Here is a 26367-nt window from a genome sequence, read left to right as displayed (position 1 = left end):
GTGCCTTTCTAGGTTTTGAAAATATTCATAAAAAAGATGAATTTGATTAAAAAGTATAATATCAATTATGTGTATTTACAAATATTATGTAGTGAATGCTAAGAGCAATTTTTTCTCTTTAAAAGATTCTGCATATTCTAAAGCAGAAACATTTATTAATTTTATTTCTAAAAATAAATTTTTAAAATCAAGGACATATTTTTTCAATAATCCAAATATAGGCTGGACAGTGTTTCATGCCTATAATCTCAGCACATTGAGAGGCTGAGGCGGGCAGATCGCTCAAGCCCAGGAGTTCGAGACCAGCCTGGCCAACATGGCAAAACCCCGTCTCTACTAAAAAATACAAAAATTAGCAGGGCTTTGTGGTGCGTGCCTGTAATCCCAGCTACTTCAGGGGCTGAGGCACAAGAATCACTTGAACCTGGGAGATGGAGGCTGGAGTGAGCCAAGAGCCTGCCACTGCACTCCAGCCTGGGCAACAGAGCAAGACTGTCTCCAAAGCCAACAAAAAAATAAATAAACACAGATGTACCAGTTTAAAAAATGTATTTATACCCTTTCTAGTTATCTTGTGAGCTGTCATCATCTTTTTTTTTTTTTTTTTTTGGAGACAGAGTCTTGTTCTGTTGCCCAGGCTAAAGTGCAGTGGCACCATCTTGGCTCACTGCATTCTCTACCTCCTGGGCTCAAGCAATCCTCCCACCTCAGCCTCCCTAGTAGCTGGGACTACAGGCATGCGGCAACACACCAGGCTAATTTTTTTTATTTTTGGTAGAGATGGGGTTTCACCATATTGCCCAGGCTGGTCTCGAATTCCTGATCTCAAGCAATCTGCCCGCCTCAGCCTCCCTAAGTGCTGGGATTACAGGTATGAACCACAACGCCTGGCCTATCATCACTTTTTAAACAATTCTCCAAATAAATATAATAACCTACTTTTCCAATATTCTAAAACAGCACTTCTCAAAGTATAGTCTGGAGACCTCTAGAAGTCTGAGACCCTTTCAGAAGGTCCTGTGAAGTCAAAGCTATTTTCATAATAGTAAGATGTTACTTTCCTTTTGCACTCTCATTCTCTCATTGCACAGTAAGAGAGTCTTCCAGAGATTATGTGATGTCATAAAAACTGAATACAGAAGCAGATATATTAGGCCAGACAATTTTTCAAACTTGCTAAAATTACCCAGTTTTATTTTGGAAATGTTTCATGAATAACGCAAACATGCAATGGGTTCACTTTTTTTTTTTTTTTTAAGACGAAGACTTGCTCTGTCGCCTAAGCTGGAGTACAGTGGCATGATATCAGCTCACTGCAACCTCTGCCTCCCGTGTTCAATCGATTCTCCTGCCTCAGCCTCCCAGGTAGCTGGGACTACAGGTGCGTAACACCACGCCCGGCTAATTTTTCTATTTTTAGTAGAGATGGGGTTTCACCATATTGCCCAGGCTGGTCTCAAACTCTGGACCCTCAAGTGATCTGCCCACCTCGTCCTTCCAAAGTGGTGAAATTACTGACATGAGCCACCGTGCCTGGCCCACATTTTTAATGCATAAATATTTTTACATTTTCTGTTTTAATTTCTAATACTGATAGATATAACACAAAAACAAAAGCCTTTTAGAGTTCTCAGTACCTATTAACATGGTAAAGGTATCCTGAAACCAAAAAGTTTAATAACACCTGCTCCAAGAGTACCTCACTATATTTAAACCCTGGGATTTAATAAACATATTATACTCCCCTAAATAAGCCCCTCTCTTATCTTTATGGCAGTGAGTGAATAGGAAAAGAAGGTCAAGCACTCTGTTTATAAACTTTTTTACTATCTTAAGACCCCATCTTTTTCAAAACAGTTTTATTCCTTTTTATATCATCTTCAAATAGAACCTACCCAGTTTCCTGATTACATCAGCCACCCTTTTCTGGGCCTTGTCCTGCTCTGCCTTCAACTAATTTGTAAAAATCCTAACAGTGTGTTGAATTCCAAGAGTAAAAGGACAATTTTATATGAACGTAATACAAACATTATATATGGTTGTCAAGTAGTAACAAGACACTTAAAGTCTAAGTACTAAAGAATCCTGGACTCCAGCCTCAAGACAAGACTTTAACCCCAGCTCTGCAGCTGTGGCTATGTAAATCATGTACCTTCTCTGTCAGTACAGACGCTAATCCTTGCCTATTATGCAAATTTTACAATCACCAAGACCATATATATGAACAAGCGTGCTATAAATTAAAAATCATATTTTCATGCCTAATCTAATTTCTCAGATTCAAGTCCAATATTTCAATTCAATTCAACAAATGTTTGTTAAGCATAACCAATGTGCAAACCAACATCAACTTTAATAAAAAGATGCATCAAACTTCATTTGAAATCTCTCTCTGGTCCCACCTTGCATAATAGGTCTTCCAATTGCAGGCAATAGAAATAAGCTGCAACAAGAGTTGCACACAAGAAAGTTTGAGGAAGACTTCAGCTGGTTCCCAATATAGCTGCGCTGGGCCATATTCTATCAAAAATTCCATCATTTCCACAATCTGTTCATGAGTATATGAGCATGCCTATAAGGAGAGATATATAGTATTATTATTATATATAACTCTACATCTGCCTACTACCTTCTTGAGCGCCGCTCACTGGCCAACAGATTTTATTTACTTATTTCGAGACAGGGTCTCACTTTGCTGCCCAGGCTGGAGGGCAGTGGCTTGATCACGGCTCACTGTAGCCTCAATCTCCCAGGCTCAAGCTATCCTCCTGTCTCAGCATCCCAAGTAGCTAGAACCACAGGCACGTGCCACCACACCCAGCTAATTATTTTATTTTTCGTAGAGACAGGGTCTCATTTTGTTGCCCATGCTGGAGTGCAGTGGCATGATCACAGCTCACTGCAGCCCTGAACTCCTAGACTCAAGCAATCCTCCCACCTCAGCCTCCTGAAGTGCTGGAATTACAGGCATGAGCCACCATGCTTGGCCAAGGTTTTAATTATAAATTAAATAATAATACCTTTCAAGTTCCACAATTCTTGAGTCAAAAGCCCATATGTGAAATAATGACCATATATTGCTTAATCTTTTATCTTATTTATAACTAGACTCACAATATGATTTGTCCAAAAAGATAACAGAAGTTTCCTTTGTGCATGTAAGTTACAGCTTAAGAGAAAGAAGCATCATGTGACTGATTTCATTTCAATTTGTGACTTTTTTTTTTTTTCTTGAGACTGGTTCTCACTCTGTTGCCCAGACTGGAATGCCATAGCCCGATCACGTGCAGCCTCAAACCCCCAGACTCAAGTGATTCTCCCACCTCAGCCTCCCAAGTAGCTGACACAGGTGTATCACCATGCCCCCACCGCTTTTTTTTTTTTTTTGAGACAGTCTCTGCCTAGACTGGAGTGCAGTGGTCACTGTAGTCTTGAACTCCTGGGTTCAAATGATCCTCCCACCTCTGCCTCCCAAGTAGCTAGAACTACAGATGCACACCACAGGGCCCAGCCAATTTTTAAAATTTTTGTAAAGACAGGGTCTCACTATTATTGCCCAGACTGGTCTCAAGAAATCTCTTGGTGATTTTTTAAAAAATATGCAGCTACTCGTCATTATCCCAAAACATATCAAATTCCACAATGATAGCGAAGTGGAGTTATAAACACATTTTCAGAAAAGAAATTCTGCACAGAAGGCAAATCATCTAGTACTTTTCATACAAAAAAGCTCTTTGCCAGGTACAGTGGCTCACACCTGTAATTCTAGCACTTTGGGAGGTCGAGGTGGGAGGACTGCTTGAGTCCAGGAGTTCAAGACCAGGCAGGACAACATAGTGAGACCCTCACCTCCACAAAAAATTTAAAAATTAGCTGGATGTGGTGGTGTGTGCCTATAGTCCCCCAACTACTTAGGAGGTTGAGGTGGGAGGATCACCTGAACCTGGGAGGTTAATGTTGCAATGAGCTGTGGTCACATCACTGCACTCCAGCCTGGGTGACAGAGGGAGACTATCTCAAAAAGAAAAAAAGAAAGTTTTTTTATACACACTTCAGTTAATCTTTTAGTTCGAGAATCCCAGCAATTTACAACTCGAAGCAAAATAATTCCCTGAAATTGACCTATTACATCCATTTTTCAATTGTTCTGCCTTCATACAGGGAAGTATACTCCAACAATGGACATAGCACAGAGAGTCCACTAATCTGAATGTGAGTTTCAGGACTGAGGTGCTACAGAGAGGGCTAACAGAACTTTCCCTTTCAAGGCAAGGTCCTCTCACCTTGTACGGGGGTTGCGGGTGGACAAGAATGCCACCCTCAGTCCTCTGAAGTGACTGCTTCACTTGTTCCAATTTAATGGCCAGGTGAGCCTCAAAGTATTTGCGCAAGGCCATGCAGGTATGTTTCCCAGTTTGGCGGCTAGCAAATATTTCATCATCACTCAGAAGTGCACCCTGATCTTCCAAATTTAGAATCTCCAAAGTACTGATCTATTAAGATGCAAAATATTGGGGCAAAAGAGGGGAAAAGGCAAGAAGAGTTAAGTAAAAAGATTAAAAAAAGGGAAAATATTTTAGCAAACTTTTTTTTTACTTTCCATACATATTCTGCTTATGTATCAGTAAACTTTTATGCTTAACAAGACTGACAAATATCAAAGCATATTCATGTATATCTATGTATATAGCATGCTAACAGTAGCTATATGAAAGCAAAATATTAAACTCATACCAAAAAATGAACAAGCTTTTAATCATATTAAAAAATGTACAGGAATAAAACTATTGCTTTTAGAAAGATCAAGATCATCAACTGCCAATCCCCATTATAAGATTACTATATCCAAGGCAAGTCTACAACGGCACAGTGTCCTCTAACTGCTAAAGAAAAAGAGAAATTTGTGAAGAAAGGGGAAAAAAAACTTCACAAAAAGAATGACAGCAAAACTCCTCTAATCAGAAGCTTCCTTTCTTCAAGGGTGTGCTGTTAAAGGGCAGCCAAGACAACCAGGACCCTTAATCCTAGTGAGAAAAGCACTGAAAGAACCTCACCAAGTTCACCAGACGACGAAGACCATCATAGCGGTCAAAGAGCTCCAAGACAGCCCGAAATGAGAAGCAAATTGAAAAAAACATGGTAGCATGGCAGCATCCTGAAGCATGAGAACACTCCATTAACCACAGAGTATAGTTCACCACATCAGACAGAACATTGTGGGGATGCATGCAAACCTGCAGAAAAATACAAATAAAACAACGCTTTTAAACTGTGGGCAAAGGAGCCCTTGAACAGGATGAAAAATTCGCCAGTATAGATATCTGCAGAATACAATAACCATTTTCAATCAAGTCACTCTTAGTACAAAGTTTAGGTAATAATACAAAGGCAATTTTAGAACACGATCCATTCCAAACCTGAAAACGACCTAAATTTAGATAAATATTTAAATACAACCTATACTTACTGAGTGCCAACAAATATTTACATCATTTAATGCTCACGAGGGCTCCATTATACAGGTATTAGGATTCTCACTTAAAAGAAGAGGAAGAGGTAAGGAACTTCTCCAATGTGATAAAAGTGGCTCAGATTTCTGATCCTAAGTCTAGGAGTTTGGTATTCATTCTCTGGTTAATTCACACACATTTTGATGTCTACTATGGGTCACAAAATGAAACTGTAAAGCATCCCCAGGTTTCCTTGATATTTTGTCTCTATCTTAGCCATAAGTAATTTTGTATGTACACACACAGATAAGTTTACTACTCCCAAAAGACTACCTATCTTGCATAAATACCAAAAGAAAAACAAATTAAAACTGATATTATTAATAAGCAAAGATAAATAATGTCATAGCTCGAGAAGAAATTACCCATTTCACTCTACCAGAAAAGACACACCAAATAAGAATATTAGAAAAATGTTTCAGGAATAGAAGTAACAAGAGCTTTGCTTTCCTAGGGGATCCCAGGAGTCCACTGCTTTTCAAATGTATAACCCACAACCTGGGCAAAATGGCAAAACCCTGCCTCTACAAAACATGCAAAAATTAGCCAGGTGTGGTGGTGTGCCCTTGTTGTCCCAGTTACTTGCAAGGATGGTTTGAACCTAGGAGGCCGAGGCTACAGTGAGCCAAGATCATGCCACTGAACCCCAGCATAGGTGACAGAGCCAGACCCTGCTTCAAAACAAAAACAAAAACAACCACATAGGTATGTATAACCCATTTACACTTCTAAAAAAATCACAAGGCCAGGCACGGTGGCTTATGCCTGTAATCCCAGTACTTTGGGAGGCTGAGGTGGGTGGATCACTTGAGGTCAGTTCAGGACCAGCCTAGCCGACACGGTAAAACCCCGTCTCTACTGAAAAAAAAAAAAAAATTAGCCAGGCATGGTGGCACGTGCCTATGATCCCAGCTATTCAGGAGGCTGAGACAGGAGAATCACTTGAACCCAGGGGGCAGAGGTTGCAGTGAGCTGAGATCCTGCCACTGCACTCCACTCTGGGTGACAGAGCAAGACTCTGTCTCAAAAAAAAAAAAAAAAAAAGATTATATATGAAAGAGTCTTAACTAGAAGAACAGTAAAACCAAATGGAAAACCTCGCTGCAGCCCTAAGAACAGTTGGGATGGTTTTATTATCTCCGTAACGAACTATTTGTTAATATAAAACAAGCATCAGCTGAGTGTGGTAGCTCATGCCTATAATCTCAGCACTTTGGGAGGCCATGGTTGGAGGAGTACTTGAGTCTGGGCATCTGAGATCAGCCTGGGGAACATGGTGAAACCCAATCTCTACAAAAAGTACAAAAAAAAAAAAAAAAAAAAGAAGAAGTACAAAAATTAGCCAGGTGTGGTGGTGCACATCTGTGGTCCCAGCTACTTGGGAGGCTGAAGTGGGAGGATGGCTTGAGCCCGGGAGGTCAAGGCTACAGTGGGCTGTGATCACACCACTGCACTACAGTCTACAGCCTGGACAACAGAGCGAGACCCTGTCATTAGAACAAAAAAAAGGCCGGGCGTGGTGGCTCACGCCTGTAATCCCAGCACTTTGGGAGGCCAAGGTGCGGGGATCACAAGGTCAGGAGTTTGAGACCAGCCTGGCCAACGTGGTGAAACCCTGTCTTTACTACAAATACAAAAATTAGCAGGGCACAGTGGTGGGTGCCTGTAATCCCAGCTATTTGGGAGGCTGAGGCAGGAGAATTGCTTGAACCTGGGAGTTGGAGGCTGCAGTGAGCCAAGATGGCACCACTGCACTCCAATCTGGGAGACAGAGCAAGATTCTGTCAAAAAAAAAAAAAAAAGGTATAAAAAGTAGCCAGACATGGTGGCACAAGCCTGTAGTCCTAGCTACCTGACAAGCTGAGCACTTGGGCAATAGGGCGAGACCCTGTCTCTAAAAATACACAAACATATACACCCCTATATACGATATAAATGTGTGTGTGAATGAATCAGTGAGAGACTAGGTCTGTTGTGTGTGTGTGTGTGTTTTTTTTAAAGGAGTCTTGCTCTGTAGCCCAGGCTGGAGTGCAATGCCACAGTCTCGGCTCACTGCAACCTCCGCCTCCTGGGTTCAAGCAATTCTCCTGCCTCAGCCTCCCAAGTAGCTGGGATTACAGGCACCTGCTACCATGCCCGGCTAATTTTTGTATTTTTAGTAGAGATGGGGTTACACCATGTTGGCCAGGATGATCTTGAACTCCTGACCTCAGGTGATCCACCCACCTAAACCTCCCAAAGTGCTGTGATTACAGGTGTGAGCCACTGCGCCCAGCCTGTTGTTTTTACAATAACTCATAAATGTCACTGCACTAAGACATCGGAAAAGTGCCTGAAGGCTAATCTTAATGCCACAGAAATGGCAAAAACTAAATAAAGCTCCCAGACTCCAATCCACCCAGCATTTTCCCAGTAGAGTCAGAAAAAAATAGAACCATTTCTAAACAATTTTACATTTTTAGACTGCTTTATAAAGACTAGACTTTCACGTTCCTTGCTTCATTAAAATTTATTCCTTCAACTACTGTTTTTTTCTTATCCAAAAGTCATTCAGCAAATGTGATCTTTTAAAGAGGTTGTCCCCAACCTAATCTTATCCCCACAAACCTGTATAGATGACTTACTCTTTCCATGGCATCCTGATTGTAGGATAGGTAATACAAACACATAGACACACCAGTTGCAGCCATAGAAGGACGAGGTATTTCCAGTAATTTCTGTACTCCACCATGCGCAACAAATTCTGTGGCAAATTTGTTATGGAGCAGGAGAGATGCCAGGTGCTAAAAAATGAGGAAACAAATTACCACAAAATAATCTAGAAAATTAACAAAACCTTTTGACCTAATATTCAGTTAAGCTGTTAAATACAGAAGTCCTCTAAGGAGACAACAACCCCTCACAAAAGAAAACTCAATAATATTTAAAGTAAACAAAAAGACTAAGATTCCTTAACATTCCTCTTTTCTTTCCTAACACCAGGAAATTATTTTTTATTTATTTTTTTTGAGACAGAGTTTCGCTCTTGTTGCCTAGGCTGGAGTGCAATGGCGCAATCTTGGCTCACTGCAACCTCTGCCTCCCGGGTGCAATCGATTCTCCTGCCTCAGCCTCCCAAGTAGCTGGGATTATAGGTACCCGCCACCACGTCCAGCTAATTTTTGTATTTTTTAGTAGAGATGGGGTTTCACCATGTTGGCCAGGTTTGTCTTGAACTCCTGACCTCAGGTCATCTGCCCACCTGGGCCTCCCAAAGTGCTGGGATTACAAGCGTGAGTGAGCCACCATGCCCAGCCTGATTTTTTTATGAAGATGAAAAATATTGCTGTAAGGGCTGGGTGAGGTGGCTCACGCCTGTAATCCCACCACTTTGGGAGGCCGAGGTGGGCAGATCACTTGAGGTCTGGAGTTCAAGACCAGCATGGCCAACATGGCGAAACCCCGTCTCTACCAAAAATACAAAAAATTTGCCAGACGTGGTGGTGGGTGCCTGTAATCCCAGCTACTTGGGAGGCTGAGGCAGGAGGATCGCCTGAACCCGGGAGACGGAGGTTGCAGTGCACCAAGATTGCACCACTGCACTCCAGCCTGGGCAACAGAAGGAGACCCTATCTCAAAAAAAAAAAAAAAAAAATTTACTATAAGTAATGATACTGGTCAGGCGGGGTGTCTCACTCCTGTAATTCTAGTACTTTGAGAGGCCAAGGTGAAAAGACTGCTTGAAGCCAGGAGTTCAGGGCCAGCCTGAACAACACAGCACAACCCCATCTCCACAAAAAATTTAAAAATTAACCAAATGCAGTGGCGCATGCCTGTAGTCCCAGTTACTCAGGACGGTGAGGTAAGAGGATCACTTGAGCCAGGGAGTTCAAGGCTGTAGTGAGCTAGGATCAACTGCACCACTGCACTCCAGCCTGGGTGACCCTGTCAGTCAATCAATCAGTAACCCTACAACCATTTTACTATTACATATTTAGGTAGGTGAAAAACTGCAGTTTTTGCTTTTGAAAGCAATAGCAAAAACCGCAATTACTTTTGCACCAACTTAATAGCTTCCCTAATGGACTTTTGCTAACTTTCTCATTTTAATCCTTTTAATATAAATAGCTCTATATCCTAGCTTTTGCTCAGTCACTGACTCATCAACTACTAATGAATTCACAAAATCTGCCTCCCTTTAAATTGATCAATATATCCCCAAAAGAAGAACCTTGAGCAAATTATCTAAACAAGTATATTTTTAGAACTAACCACATGCATTTTAAATAGATGTCTTGAAGTTTTTTTTTATCTTTTAAGGTTTTTTAACTGCCTGTTCAAGTCCCACTAGCCTCTCTGGGTGGACTTGATTTCCTGCACAATGTTATTGGCAAAGAGTATAATCCAAGGCCGGGCGCGGTGGCTCACGCTTGTAATCCCAGCACTTTGGGAGGCCGAGGCGGGCGGATCATGAGGTCAGGAGATCGAGACCACGGTGAAACCCCGTCTCTACTAAAAATACAAAAAAATTAGCCGGGCGTGGTGGCGGGCGCCTGTAGTCCCAGCTACTCGGAGAGGCTGAGGCAGGAGAATGGCGTGAACCTGGGAAGCGGAGCTTGCAGTGAGCCGAGATCGCGCCACTGCACTCCAGCCTGGGCGACAGAGCGAGACTCCGTCTCAAAAAAAAAAAAAAAAAAAAAAAAAAAAAAAAAAAGAGTATAATCCAAGCAGCAGGCTGCTTGATGACTCTGAACCTAGGCCAACATAGACAGGGCCTTGGGAAAGCTAGAGCTCCCCCTACTGTTTCCCATGCCAAGGTGTCTTCCAGGTACCAATAACATAGATTTGTAATTACATGATATGATATCTGCACAAATCTCACCACGGTCAATGGAAAAAACAGGGATGCGCCCTCTTCAAAAGTTCTCTCAATAACCAGGCTCAGGCTAACCCTTATATATAATTCAAATCCCTTCTATCATTACCCTAGTTTTTGTTTGTTACACAACACTACCATACTTCCACCCACTCCCCCTCTCAAGACGCAGCTAAACTGTGTGACGCCCATTATAATTCTCCACACAAAAACCTTTAAAAATAGCAATTACCCAATCCCTTCTTCCACTGCACCCTGTTCAGGACCAGAAATTGCAACTGAAAGCAGTATCACTGGGCCACTGGAGACAACTTTGACCTCCAGCTTCATCTCACTGTGCAAAGTATAACCATGAGCTTACACACTTTATATACACACACACCAAATACCACATGTAGAGACGCGTTACTCTAATCATGTCTGACCTCCTCCGAACTTGAAATTTCTGAAAGTTGAAAGGCAAATTTCCTCATTTCTATTCCATTTCAAAATACTTTGGAACTATATTACTTTGGCCAACATAGTGAAACCTAGCCTCTACTAATAACACAAAAATTAGACGGCCATGGTGGCACACGCCTATAATCCCAGCTACTCAGGAGGCTGAAGCAGGATAATCACTTGAACCCGGGCAGCTGGGGTTGCAGTGAGCAGAGATTGTGCCACTGCACTCCAGCCTGGGTGACAAGAGCAAAACTCCGTCTCAAAAAAAAAAAAAAAAAAAAATTATAGGTTTATATGTCTGTCTTTCTTAACAAACCGTAAGTGGCAAAGACTTGATTTATTTATTCATTGGCCTCCTTGTATCCCTCGTACCTGAACATAAGTATCTGGCCCATAAAAAACACTCAATAAATGTTCAGCAAAGAACAAAGACAAAAATAAAGTTGCCAAGTGGTAGTAAAATAAGCAGTTCGGCAAAGGGTAGATGATTAAAGAAAAAGCAAGGAAAGTGTTTGTCAAGATCACCGATGTGCACATCACAAAGTTTGATCCGACCTTGGTCCCACAGTCTTCACAAATGCTCACTGAAGAAAATTCCCAGGACGATTCAGGGGCCTCTCAAAACTTCTGCTTCAAGATGTTGATAAGGAATCTTAGTAACTTGACTATACACCCTAGTACTGAATTCCCTTCCCATCTACCAGAAAATTCACCCCCAACAACAATATACAGGAGCAATGATGCTCAGGGAAATCAGAGATGACTTGCTCTACGTGAGAGGGGTAAGAACACTGCTGTCTGTATAGAAAGAAAAGGATGGCAAAATTGAGATACATGTTACTCAGCAGAGTTCCGAGGCTTGAAAGAGAACTAACAAACACTGGGCTTAAGAGAGTTCAGAATGAATCAAGTAGTGGACCATTCAGATGTCGCTGCAGTTTCTGCATGTATAACCGATGGGATCCTTCTGAGGATGCTAGAATACGGAATTATGACACTGAGCCACGTCAGCCACAACCCTTATTCTTATACTTTTCTTTCTTGCTAGTAATTTTATGCAGCAGGCTGAAAAAGCTACCCTATGCTAGGATAGATTGCATACCAATAATTTTGAAATAAGTTCTAGGATGTATTTTTTTTCTTGTATCTTTTCCTTCCTATCATGATACTAATAATTTATAAAGGATCTCTGTAGTCTGAACGTATTTGAATAACTTCAGTATACTTTAGCTCTACTGTTTGATTTGACCCAAAGAAGCACCAAGAGGACAAAAGTATTCCCATGTGTTTTAGAAGCCCAAAGTCAGTGAGACAAAACCCAACATCAAGAATTTGGAGCAAACTCACTTGTGGGGAAAGAATATAAAGAGACCATTGGGTAGTTTGCCTAGAGCATAACAGATTTTCTGGCTTTCAAAAATTTGGACTGCAATAAGATGAAATTTTGTGCTATTTTTACAATTTTCAGTACAAATAAAAGTATGTATAGAGAAATAATAAAGTTGACATATTTAAGTGTCTTTAAAAAAAAAAAAAAGAAAGAGCCAGGTGCAGTGGCTCACGCCTATAATCCCAGCACTTTGGGAGGCTGAGGCAGGCGGATCCCTTGAGGTCAGGAGTTCGAGACCAGCCTGGCCAATATGGTGAAACCCTGTCTCCACAAAAAATGAAAAAAGTAGCCAGGCGTGGTAGCACACACCTGTAATCCCAGCTACTCGGGAAGCTGAGGCAGGAGAATTATTTGAACCCGGAAGGCAGAGGTTGCTGTAAGCCAAGATTGTGCTACTGAACTCCAGCCTGGGAGACAGAGCAAGACTCTGTCAAAAAAAAAAAAAAAAAAAAAAAATGGCCGGGCGCAGTGGCTCACACCTGTAATCCCAACACTTTGGGAGGCTGAGGCAGGCGGATCACCTGAGGTCAGGAGTTCTAGAACAGCCTGGTAAACATGGTGAAACCCCATCTCTACTAAAAATACAAAAATTAGCTGGGTGTAGTGGCTCATGTCTGTAGTCCCAGCTACTCGGGAGCCTGAGACAGGAGAACTGCTTGAACCCGGGAGGTGGAGGTAGCGGTGAGCAAAGACAGCACCACTGCACTACAGCCCAGGTGACAGAGTAAGACTCTGTGTCAAAAAAAAAAAAAAAAGAAAGAAAGAGCAAGAAGACCCCAAACTCCGTAAAGGGAAATTGTTTCCTGGGTTGCAAAGGGGCTGAACATGAGAGGCAAGTAAGACTAACTCACAAGGTCCCCACTTATCCATGATGACTAAACTGATCTGAATGGAGCAATATAGTTGAATGAATAACAATGTGGCTATCATACAGTTCTCAACAGGTAACTACTGAGAGATGAGGTCATTAAAATTACTTTTTTATAAAATGTATAACAGGGGGCTGGGCACGGTTGCTCACATCTGTAATCTCAGCACTTTGGAAGGGTGGCAGATGGAAAGCTTGAGCCCAGGAGTTCGAGAGTAGCTTATGCAACATAATGAAACCCAGTCTCTACCAAAAATACAAAAAATTAGTTGGGCAGGGTGGTGCACACCTGCGGTCCAAGCTACTCAGGAGGCTGAGGCAGGAGGATGGCTTGAGCCTGGGGGGTGGAGGTTGCAGTGAGCCAAGATCACGCCACTGCACTCCAGCCTGGGTGACAGAGTAAGACCTTGTCCTCAAAAAAACAAAAAATAAAATAAAATAAAATAAAATGTATAACAAAAACAACATTGTTGCAGTCTAGTCACTATGACAGAAAAAAAAAAAAGAAAAAGAAAGAAAACACTGTAACAATCCTGGAAACCCAAACAAAAGTAATATTCAGTCTCATAACAAAGTAACTTATCATCTTTGTGTTCCATTCAAATCTTGGCTAGTTTTATACCTGTTATATGTTCATCTTAAAATTTTACTTGCTACATATTCATTCATTCTTTTCCGACTTCTGCATGCCCAAGATTTCACTGAAGGTTTGGTGTGGTTATGCATTTTTTTTTAACTGTAATTTCACTTTAAAATTAAACTTTAGCCCAGCAGGGTAACTTCAGTTTTTCATGAAAATCCTTATTTCCATGGTTCAAGAAACAAATATTAAGAGAATTCATTCACTTACTAAGTGACTACTATTTGTTGATTGCTTACCATATACCAGTCCCTGTTCTAAGCAGTAGAAATTCAAAGAAAATAACCTCAAAATCATATGCAAAGATGTTCTCTGCCATGTCCTTTGTAACAACAAAAAAAAAAAAAACAGCATAGGTATCTCACAAAACTAAAATAAGAAAATTACAGAGCATCTAATTTGTATAGAACAACCATACAGCTGCGTGTAAACATTCTTAGGATACAAGTGAAGTTAAATTGTAAAGTCTAGCTAACAATTATTTTCAAAGCAACTGTGTCTATTAATAAAGATTAGAATGAAGCACAAAAATAAAAAGTTATTTTATTATAAATGAGACTGTGAATATTATTTTCTTTTGGCTTTCAGGACTGTTACAATGTTGTTTGTGTTACACTTTTTTTTTTTTTTTTTTTTTGAGACAGAGTTTTGGAGTTTCGCTGTTATTGCCCAGGCTGGAGCGCAATGGCACGATCCCGGCTCACTGCAACTTCCACCTCCCGGGTTCAAGCGATTCTCCTGCCTCAGCCTCCCGAGTAGCTGGGATTATAGGCATGTGCCACCACACCCAGCTAATTTTGCATTTTTAGTAGAGACGGGGTTTCTCCATGTTGGTTAGGCTGGTTTCAAACTCCTGACCTCAGGTGATCCACCTGCCTCAGCCCCCCAAAGTGCTGGGATTACAGGCATGAGCCACTGCGCCACGCCGAAGTGTTATATATTTTTTTAAAAAGTAATTTTAATGACCTCATCTCTCAACAGTTACCTATTGAGGAGAACTGTATGATAGCTACACTGTTATTCATTCAACTATCTCTCTCCATTCAGATCAGCTTAGTCACCTTGAATTAAGTGTGGACCTTGTGAATTAGACTTACTTGCCCTCCTATGTTTAGCCCCTTTGAAATCTTTACTGAGTTCAAGGGTCTGCCTGTTTTGTTTTTTTCAGAGACAGTCTCACCCTGTCGCTCAGGCTCACCCTAGTGATCCTGGCTCACTGCAACCTCCGCCTCCCGGGTTCAAATGATTCTCATGCCTCAGCCTCCTGAGTAGCTGGGATTATAGGTGCAAGATACCATGCCAGGCTAATTTTTGTATTTTTTATAGAGACCAGGTCTCCCATGTTGACTAAGCTGGTCTCAAACTCCTCGGCTCAAGCTATCCTCCTGCCTTAGCCTCCCAAATGCTGGGATTATAGGCGTGAGCTAACGTGCCTGGCCTGTCTGCTATTTCTATTTTTTTTTTTTTTGAGACAGAGTCTCACTCTGTTGCTCAGGCTGGAGTACAATGGCACAATCTCTGCTCACTGCAACCTCCGCCTCCCGAGTTCAAGCGATTCTCCCACCTCAGCCTCCTGAGTAGCTAGGATTACAGGTACCTGCCATCATGCCCAGCTAATTCTGTCTGCTATTTCATTACTCATTTTCTGGTTTATATTTTGTTAACCCTAGGTAATTTTACATTATACAATATGTACATAGTTTAGAAAAAATTTCTGTGGCCGGGCGTGATGGCTCACTCCTGTAATCCCTACACTCTGGGGGACCGAGGCGAGTGGTTCACTTGAGGTCAGGAGTTCAAGACCAGCCTCGCCAACATGGTGAAACCCCATCTCTACTAAAAATACAAAAAATTAGCCAGGCATGGTGGCGGGCACCTGTAATCCTAGCTACTCAGGAGGCTGAGGCAGGAGAATTGCTTGACCCAGGAAGCGGAGGTTCCAGTGAGCAGAAATCACACCACTGCACTCCAGCCTGAGCAACAGAGCGAGACTCCATCTCAAAAAAGAAAAAAAGAAAAAATTGTTGTTAGCTGATACAGGTAATATCTAAAAAGTAGGGCATAAGCAAGCACTATTTCATAGTTTTTCCTCTCCTATTCAGTAACAATAACTGAGGCCACCCCATGTCTAGATCCACTTTTTATCTCAACATTCAGCCTTTTAGATTAACACCTAAGTTTCTGTAGAGATACTCAGTAAGCCTCCTCTCTTCTGTCTAAACAAGAATGTTTTGATTGTTACTATTCTGATGCATCTGGCTGTAGAAATACCCTGAGCAATAAAATGCAGAGAAATTACATGCTAAAACACACAGGCACATCTCTGTCAATAAAATGCTCAGTGACACAGGGTATGGTGGCTCATACCTATAATCCTAGTACTTGGGGAGGCCAAAGCAGGAGGATTGCTTCAGTACAGTTTAAGACCAGCCTGGGCAACATAGCAAGACTGTCTCTACAAAAATTTTTTAAAAGTTAGCTAAGCATGATGGCATGCACTTGTCTCAGCTACTCAGGAGGCTGAGGCAGGAGGATTACTTGAGCCTAGGAGGTCAAAGCCACAGTGAGCTATGATCACCCCATTGCACTCCAGCCTGGGTGACAGAGTGAGACCTATCTCTAAAAATAAATAAATAAAGCTTCACCAGGTGCAGTGGCTCACGCCTGTAATCCCAGCACTGTGGGAGGCCAAGGCGGGCAGATCACTTGAGGTGAGGAGTTTGAGCCCAGCCTGGCCAAGTGAAACCCTGTCTCTACCAAAAATATAAAAATCAGCCATGCACGGTGGCATGTGCCAGTAATCCCAGCTACTCGGGAGGCTGAGGCAGGAGAATCACTTGAACCCAGGAGGCGGAGGTTGCAGTGAGCCAAGATCGTGCCACTGCACTCCAGCCTGGGCGACAGAGTGAGACTCCATCTTAAATTTAAAAAAAAAATAAAGTTTTTAAAAAATCCCCAGTGACCCATTACTTTTAAGAACTTTACCTTTAGTGCCTCAAATGTAAGCAGGACATCATTAGTTTGCTTCAGGTCAATATAGAACATCATCAGCTCCCGTGATCCAAGTTGCATGAATATGGGAAGTAGCTGAAATGAACACCAAATACAAGTCTTAAATTTTGGCTTTATTTTCATGTATTTCCTATTCCACTCTTTGAGGATAGAAGCCTGAAGAAATGATGCACCTCTTCCTCCCTCCCTGTGAAGATAAATGTGTAAATGCACTTTAATCAAATAGACCATATCAGGAATGACCTGCATAAGACTTGGAACCGTTTCATGCAAAGCCTTGTTTGTGGTAGAGTTAGAATATATCTTTGTATAAAATACTACCATAAAATAACACAGAAATGAACACAATAATTCCTACATGTGAACAGTACTCTTCCCAATAAGCTCACCTCCTGATATTCTCCTAGAGGAGTCAAATATTGGAGAATAAGTCGCTGCTCGATAGCAGGAGTCATAGGATAAAGGGTATAATTGGTGCCAATCACCCAGGGAGACATTTCTGACCAGCTGCTATTAGACAGCTCAACAAACATGCGATCTGGATCAGAAGATGAGAAACCCAACTTTTGCTTGGCTTTCCTAAAGTTGTCTCTGTCACCCTGTTTTGCTGACTTGTTTTTCTTTAATCCTCCATCCTCAGGTTTGGTTGTTGAGTTCACTCTGCTACTGGTCTTGTGGCCTGAATCAAGATGAAAGGAGATCTCCATGTCTCCAGAAGCTTCCTCTTGGTCTCCATCCACTACATCTACAGCCATGTCACCATAGTCCATATCCACAGCCTCCTCATCCAGAGGCAAAAGGGGTTCAGAAGAGAGCTTCCGTGGACTGGGACGCTTGTTTTCCTGCCGCAAAGCCACTTCCTGTAGCTGTAGCTCCCTCAGCCTTCGAAGCACTATTGCCACCTATCAACATATAATTGGAGAAAAAGGGGGTGCCCCTTTATTAATGATTAAGTAATCCTGAATAATTCTTATTTCCACCTAATAACTGGAGACTCATGCAGTGAGCCCAAGGCCTGGTAATAGCAACAATTTGATAAATGTGTTGCTTTGATTCCTATAAGTTGATGAAATAAGTAACAGCTAAGTATTGTTCCTCATAAAATTTTCCAGAGAATCCAAACCAGAAGATTTGCACATAAAATACATCATTGACAACTGATCTGTTTGGGTCAAGTTGACCTGGACCATCACACCTGAAGGGGCAGAAATTAGATATATTCATGATTTTTGTAATGTGTCTTTGAAAACCAAAGATGAAAGTTTCTCAAACTTTTATCTACTGTAGGTTGTATTCCATTAGATATTGCCATGTATATTATACATAACTAAATTATCATTTTTCAAGTTCTTTTTTAAGTACATAGTTTTTGGGCCAACCCTATAAAGTGATACTGTGTTTCATTTTAAAGAGAGAGGGATGGCCAGGTACAGTAGCTCATGCCTGTAATCCTAGTAATTTGGGAGGCTAAGATGGACGAATCACCTGAGATCAGGAGTTTGAGACCAGCCTGGCCAACATGGTGAAACCCCGTCTCTACTAAAAATACAAAAAATTTCCCGGGCGTGGAGGTGCTCGCCTGTAATCCCAGCTACTGGGGAGGCTGAGGCAGGAGAATTGCTTGAACCCGGGAGGCGGAGGTTGCAGTGGGCCAAGATCGTGCCATTGCACTCCAGCTTGGGCAACAAGAGTGAAACTCCGTCTCAAAAAAAAAAAAAAAAAAAGGGATTATGTGTGCACTTTACTTTGAATTGCGTTTTTTAAATTAAAATAGTAGATAGATAAAAGGAAGGGCACTTGGAAGCTGTTATCCTCAGCAAACTAATACAGGAAAAGAAAACTAAACACAAGATGCCCTCACTTATAAGTGGGAAATGAACAATGAGAACACAGGGACACATTGGGGGGAACAATACAAACTGGGGCCTGTCGAAGGGGAGTGGAAGAGAAATCAGGAAGACTAGCTAATGGATGCTGGGCCTAATACTTAGGTGATGGGTTGATCTGTGCAGCAAATCACCATGGCACATGTTTACCTATGTACTAAACGTGCACATCCTGCAGAGGTACGCCAGAACTTAAAAGTTGATGGGGGGGAGGCAAAAAAAAAGGGCAGATGGATGGATATTATAAGTGTTCACAATCAATTTAGGTGATGTATATATGTAGTTGTTCACTGTAAAATGCTTTCAATTTTACTACATGTTTGAAATTTTTCATAATACAAATGGTAGAAAGGGAAACAGGGAATGTTACTATTCTTTATTGGCATACAATGTCATCATCCTTGACAAGATTAGAAGTAGCTATTTTCTGCTGGACACAGTGGCTCACACTTGTGATCCCAGCACTTTGGGAGGCCTCGGCGGGTGGATCATGAGGTCAGGAGTTCGAGAACAGCCTGACCAACATGGTGAAACCCTGTCTCTACTAAAAATACAAAAAATTATCTGGGCGTGGTAGCGGGCACCTGTAATCCCAGCTACTCAGGAGGCTGAGGCAGAAGAATTACTTGAACCCGGGAGGTGGAGGTTGCAATGAGCCGAGATAGCATCACTGCACTCCAACCCGGACAACAAAGCAAGACTCCGTCTCAAAAAAAAAAAAAAAAAAAAATAGCTATTTTCAATTTTAAAAAACTCTTATGGAAACTAATATTGAAATTATAGCCATGCTCCAGTACAAGGTAATCAGTATGATCTACTTATTCAGATTCAAATAACAAGAAAGAACTTGTGAATACTGTCCCATCTTATATAAAAATTTATTCTGACACAGTCCTTACCAGCTGTGAATTTTCATCTCTATAGTTGGCAGCAATGTCTTGATTTTCCATAGCACCTCCTAACAGTCCAGTAGAATATGTCCTCAATGGTTGATCGGCCTCTCGGGCCCATTTGAAAAGATTCTCGACAATTCCCTCCTATAGTAAAGGAAATTAAATAGTAAATTTCGGAAAAAGCCCAAGTTCATGATTAACAATATAAGCAAAGATTTCAGTCTCATGAAAAAAATTTTAATATTTCAATGTTTGTAAGAGTAAAAAAAGTACTACTACAGCATCCAATAGGTTCCTTAGTTATATAAAGTGTCTGTGCAATAGAAGCCTATTCAGCCAATAAAACTCAAGCCATCTCTTTCAGGTCTTTGCAGTCAGAAAAAAATAATTAAAAAATAAATAAAACTCAAGCTAAAAATTAACAATCCCCAGAATATAGTCCTAATCTAGGTGTTAACTCCCAAAAGGCTCCATGATCAACGGGGATCACTGAAAGTATCTCTCATAGAAGCTCACAAAGCACAGGTAATATATTAACGTTCTGAGAGGTGCTCCATCAAAGTAGTGTTTAATTTAGCCCCACATACTAGAACCTTCTTTTTTTTAAAAAAAAAAAAAAAAAAAAAGTCTCACTGTCGCCCAGGTTGGAGTGCAGTGGTGCAATCTTGGCTCACTGCAACCTCCTTCTCCCAGGTTCAAGCGATTCTCCTGCCTCAGCCTCCTGAGTACCTTGGACTATAGGCATGTGCCACCACAGCCAGCTAATTTTTGTATTTTTTAGTAGAGACGGAGTTTCGCTGTGTTGGCCAGGCTGGTCTCGAACTCCTGACTTCAAGTGATCCGCCCACCTCAGCCTCCCAAAGTGCTGGGATTACAGGCATGAGCAACCATGCCTGGCCTCCCAGACTTATTTTATTTATTTTTATTTATTTATTTTTCTGAGACAGAGTCTTGCTCTGTCGCCCAGGCTAGAGTGCAATGGCACAATCTCGGCTCACTGCAAGCTCCGCTCTCAGGTTCACACCATTCTCCTGCCTTAGCCTCCCGAGTAGCTGGGACTACAGGCGCCCACCACCACGCCCGGCTAATTTTTTGTATTTTTAGTAGAGACAGGGTTTCACCGTGTTAGCCAGGATGGTCTCAATCTCCTGACCTCGTGATCCACCCGCCTTGGCCTCCCAAAGTGCTGGGATTACAGGCATGAGCCACCACACCCGGCCCCCAAACTTATTTTTAATTACATTTTATTATGAAATATAATACATATAAACATGTGTGGTCCAAAGAACTTGAAAATCACTTATGTCCTACTACCCAGCTTAAAAAATAGAAACCTCCTGTAGGCCAAGATTGATAAAAACATAAAATAAAAATAAATAATTTTTTTTTTACCTTTTCCAGATCACAGATTTAAAAAGAAAAAATTTTAAAGAAATAGAAACCTCCTATGTGCCCCTCCTTATGCCATCTCCTGCAAGGAGGTTTAAACACTCCTAAATTTTAAGAATTTTCTTGTTAAACTTTGTTAACTGCTATATGCTTTTGAACTACATAAATTGTGATAGTGTATATATTTTGCTGCAACTTATTTTTTACTCAATATATGTTTTTGAGATTCATCTATATTGCTGCATGTAGCACACTTAAATAGCACTCAAGACAGTCTACAAATATTAATTTATCTCATCCTCCTATCAAGCCTGTATGATTGGGCAGGTACTATATTTGCAGATGAGGAAAATGAATCAGTGAGGCTAGTGAACCAAAAGTTACAAAACTAGTGGCAGAGCTAGGATGTGAACCTAGACAGTGTACCTACAGATGCTCTTCACTGCCATACTCTGTTATTTTATTCGCTTGACCAATAATGGTGATATAAACTACATTTGTGCTAGCCAAACATCTAACATACAAACCTAGGAACAGAACTGCTAGGTCACAGGGTATGTGCATGCTGAACTTTACTAGATGAGGCCAAATTTTTCAAAGTGATTGCAACAATTCACATTTCCACCAATAGTGAATAAAAGTTCTCTTCCTTTTTCCACATCTTTGCCAATACTACCACTATCAGTCTGATGGGTGTAAAAATAGCATTTCATTTAATTTGAATTTCCTTGTTTATTAAATAAGTTCCACATTTTTTCATTTGTGTGTTGACCATTCAGGCTTTTGCTTCTGTGAAGTACTCTTGCTTTTGCCAGTGTCTTTTGCTAAACACAAGTTCTTTTTTTTTTTTTTTTTGAGACAGAGTCTTGCTCTGTCACCCAGGCTGGAGTGCAGTGGCGCAATCTCGACTCACTGCAACCTCCACCTCTCAGGTTCAAGCGTTTCTCCTGCCTTGGCCTCCCGAGTAGCTGGGATTACAGGTGCACACCAACCACACCCAGCTGATTTTTATATTTTTAGTAGAGACGGGGTTTCACCATGTTGGCCAAGCTGGTCTTGAACTCCTGACCTCAGGGGATCCGCCCACCTCCCACTCAGATCCCAAAGAGCTGGGATTACAGGTGTGAACCACCGCACCCAGCCAAGTTCTTAATTTTCTTATAAGCGTACTTAAGGCTGGGAGCAGTGGCTTATGCCTGTAATCCTAATGCTTTGGGAAACCAATGCAGGAGGATTACTTGAAGTCAGGTGTTTGAAGTCAGGTGTTTGAAGTAAGGAGTTTGAAACCGGCCTAGGCAACGTAGCAAGACCCCATCTCCACAAAAACAAAATTTAAAAATTAGCTGGGCGTGGTGGTAGACGCCTATAGTCCAAGCTACTTGGGAGGCTGAGGCAGGAAGATCACTTGAGCCCAGGAGTTCAAGGCTGCAGTGAGCTAGGACTGCGCCACTGCACTCCAGCCTGGGTGACAAAGCAAGACCCCATCCCTAAAAAGAATAAAAATAAAAATAAATTTAAAAATTTAAAAAAAAAAATACTGGCCGTGCACGGTGGCTCACACCTGTAATCCCAGCACTTTAGAAGTCCAAGAAGGGTGGATCACCTTGAGGACAGGAGTTCAAGACCAGCCTGGTCAACATGGTGAAACCCCCATCTCTAATAAAAATACAAAAATTACCCAGCACGGTGGCAGGCGCCTGTAATCCCAGCTACTCAGGAGGCTGAGGCAGGAGAATCACTGAGCCTGGAAGGCGGAGGTTGCAGTGAGCCGAGATCGTGCCACTGTGCTCCAGCCTGGCCAACAAGAACAAAACTTTGTCTCAAAAATAATAATAATAAAATGTTTTAAATATTTTTAGAAACAATATTTTCTTTTTCTTAAATTCTTCCAAAAGTCATCAGCTCATTCTCCTATACATAACCAAAAGTTTTGACCATTTTCTAAAAATTCCTACTATGGGCTGGGCATGGTGGCTCATGCCTGTAATCCTAGCACTTTGGGAGGCCAAGGCAGGTGGATCACTTGAGGTCAGGAGTTCGAGACCAGCCTCCTGGCCAACATGGTGAAACCCCGTCTCTACTAAAATTACAAAAGTTGGCTGGGTACAGAGGCGCGTGCTTGTAGTTCCAACTATTCGGGAGGCTGAGGCATGAGAATCGCTTGAACCTGTAAGGCAGAGGTTGCAGTGAGCTGAGATTGCGCCACTGCACTCCAACCTAGGTGACAGAGCAAGACTGTCTCTCAAAAAAAAAAAAAAACTACTCTGAAGAACACATTTTTGGAAATTTTGTTGTAAAATTTCTACTGATATAGAATATATTTACCATGTATTTTCAGCATATTTCTTTGTGCCCTTTTTCCAAACAGTATAACAAACTTAAAATATTAATTATATCTATTCTCTTCCACTGACATGTTATGAAGAATTTTGTTCCACCTTTTGTCTTCCTAAACTGTTTCTTTTGATTAACAGTTCTAGGTTTCCAGGCCAGGCACAGTGGCTCATGCCTGTAATCCCAGCACTTTGGGAGGCCGAGGCGGGTGGATCACATGAGGTCAGGAGTTCGAGACCAGCCTGGTCAACATGGCGAAACCGCATCTCTACTAAAAATACAAAAATTAGCCAGGCATGGTGGCACACGTCTATAATCCCAGCTACTCAGGAGGCTGAGGCAGGAGAATCGCTTGAACCCAGGAGGCAGAGTTGCAGTGAACTGACATCACACCACCGCATTCCAACCTGGGCGACAGAGCAAGACTCTGACTCAATTAAAAAAAAAAAAATTCTACGTTTACAGACAGACACTGAGGATATTTTCTACTATCTTCTGACCTCTACTGCCGCTGTGGCAAAGTTTGCTCTGTTTGATTATTTGCAGGAATTTTTTTTTACTCTAGTTGCTTTTAAGATCTTCTCTTTGGTAATCTTCACTGTACTTCCTGAATCTGAATGGTGATGTCTTTTGTTAATTCTTAAAATTCTACTGTCATCTCTCTGAATGCTGTCATCTCTCTGAATGTGCCTTTGTCCTTTCTCATCTCTCTACTGCCTCTACCTGAAACTCCCTTTAGATATTTTGAACTTTCTAATTCTAAGTCCATGTTTCAACTTCTTTCGTATTTTTCATCTCTCATTTCTAGGAGCTTCATTATTAGTTATCCTGTCAGATCTTCCAGTTCATTAATTGTATCTTCAGCTCTGTTTAAACTTCACTCTAACTCATAGAGACAGGGGTCTCACTTTGTTGCCCAGGCTGATCTTGAACTCCTAGCCTCAAGGGATCCTTCTGTCTCAGCCTCCTGAGCAACTGAGACTATAAGCATGCATCCCTATACCCAGCTCATTTACTAAGTTTTTAAATTCCGTAACTATAATTTTTGTTTCTTCATAGAGTCTTGGACTTTTCTTAAGAGTTCTGATTCCTTATTTTACATCCAATAGTTTAACCATTTTAAAGAGTATAATTCAGTAGAACTAAGTACATTCACAATGTTAAATAAGTATTACCAGTATAGTATCTATTTTCGAACTTCTTCATTATGCAAACAAAAACTCTGTACCCCTCACTTTCAATTACAATTAAGACAACCAGACAGAAGCTCAATAAGGAAACAGAGAACTTGAACAACACTATAAGCCATTGAACCTAAAAGATGTACACAGAAAACTCCACCCAACGACAGTAGATTACAGTCTTCTCGAGTACACATAGAACTTTTTCCATGTTCTTTTACGTTTTTTTTTCCAGAGTAAACCATATGTTAGGCCACAAGTCTTAATAAATTTAAAAAGATTGAAATCTCACAATCTTTTCTAGTCACAACGGAATGAAACTAGAAATCAACAATATTAGAAAACTATAATATTCACAAATACATGGAAATTAAACATCACTCCTGAATAACTAATGAGTCAAAGAAATCACAAGGGAAATTAGAAAGTCACTTTGGACAAATGAAAACACAACCATACCAAAACCTATGGAATGTAGCAAAGGCGGTGGTTAAAATAAAATTTATTTATTTATTTCTCTTTTTTTTGAGATGCAGTTTTGGTCTTGTTGCCCAGGCTGCAGTGCAATGGCACAATCTTGGCTCACTGCCACCTCTGCCTCCCGAGTTCGAGTAATTCTCCTGCCTCAACCTCCCAAGTAGCTGGGACTACAGGCACATGCCATCGCACCTGGCTAATTTTGTATTTTTAGTAGAGATGGGGTTTCACCATGTTGCCCAGGCTGCTCTCAAACTCCTGACCTCAGGTGATCCACTCATCTCGGCCTCCCAAAGCGCTAGGATTACAGGCGTGAGCCACTGCACCCGGCCAGAATGATATTTCTAGCGGCAAACACATGCAATTAAAAAAGAAGAAAGATCTCAAATCAAATTAGGAACTAGGCCTAACTATGCCTTATGCCATACGCCACCAGAAAAAAACAATACTCAAAGCTAGCAAAAGAAATAATAAAGATTATAGTGGAGAAAAATGAAATAGAGAATAGAAAAATACAGAAAGTCAATGAAACTAAAAGTTCTTCAAGATCAACAAAATTGACAAACTTTTGGCAAGACAGGTCAAGAATAAAAGAGAGGACTCAAATTACTAGGATCAGAAATGAAACAGGCCTCATTACTACCAACTTATAGAAATAAAAAGATTTATAAGAGAATACTATATACAGTTGTACAACAACAAATTGGATAACCAAGATAAAATGGACAAATCTACCAAAACTGACTCATAAAGAAACAGAAAAACTAAATAGACCTATAAGTAGTAAGGAAATTGAATCAATAATCAAAAACTTCCCAAAACAGAAAAAGCCAGGACACGACGACTTCATAGTAAATTCTATGAAACATTTAAAGAAGAATTAAAGCCGGGTACGGTGGCTTATGCCTGTAATCCCAACAATTTGAGAGGCTGAGGCAGGAGGATCACTTAAGGCTAGGAGTTCTAGACAAACTTAAGCAGCAAAACCAGACCCATCTCTTTAAATAATTAAATAAAGAAGAATTAACGCCAATCCTTCTCATAACTCTTCCCAAAAATTGACTGGGAGGTAACACTTCCTAACTCATTTTATGATGCCAGCATTACCAAAGCTAAAGACACTATGAGAAAAGAAAACTACAGACCAATATATCACTCATGACTATAGTTATAAAAATCCTCAACAAAATACTAGGAAAATGAATTCAGCAGCATAAGAGGACTATACATCATGACTAAATAAACTATATCTCAGGAATTCAAAGATAGTTCAACATACCACATAACCATTGCAACTGATACCAAAAAAATGTTGACAAGTCAATACTTTATGAGAAAACAACAAACTAGATTCTAGAAAGAAACATCAGCATAATAAAGGCCATTTATGAAAACTCATAGCTAATATCATACTCAACAGTGAAAGACTGAAAGGCATTCCCTTAAGATCAAGAAAAAGATGTCCACTTATTTTTTAAGAGACAAGGT

General features: G+C 41.0%; 1 protein-coding gene across 16 annotated transcripts in view; it reads right to left on the bottom strand.

Moving 5' to 3' along the window:
- DCAF1 (DDB1 and CUL4 associated factor 1) overlaps positions 1–26367 on the bottom strand; it is a 106207-nt gene that overhangs the window by 29592 nt on the left and 50248 nt on the right. For all 16 annotated transcript variants that reach the window (XR_010122561.1, XR_008657178.2, XM_063646393.1 and 13 more), the window contains 7 exons: positions 19505–19642; positions 17109–17621; positions 16693–16794; positions 8135–8293; positions 5055–5234; positions 4284–4493; positions 2403–2572 (listed from right to left, as the gene is read on the bottom strand). Coding sequence is in view for 14 of the 16 variants with exons in the window: in XM_063646393.1 (XP_063502463.1) it covers positions 2403–2572; positions 4284–4493; positions 5055–5234; positions 8135–8293; positions 16693–16794; positions 17109–17621; positions 19505–19642 (1472 nt within the window). In the remaining 2 variants the exon portion in view is untranslated. The remainder of the gene's footprint in view (positions 1–2402; positions 2573–4283; positions 4494–5054; positions 5235–8134; positions 8294–16692; positions 16795–17108; positions 17622–19504; positions 19643–26367) is intronic.

Source organism: Symphalangus syndactylus, chromosome 1 (genome assembly GCF_028878055.3).
Source record: "Symphalangus syndactylus isolate Jambi chromosome 1, NHGRI_mSymSyn1-v2.1_pri, whole genome shotgun sequence".
NCBI lineage: Eukaryota > Metazoa > Chordata > Mammalia > Primates > Hylobatidae > Symphalangus > Symphalangus syndactylus.
This window is presented reverse-complemented; position numbering and strand designations above follow the sequence as displayed.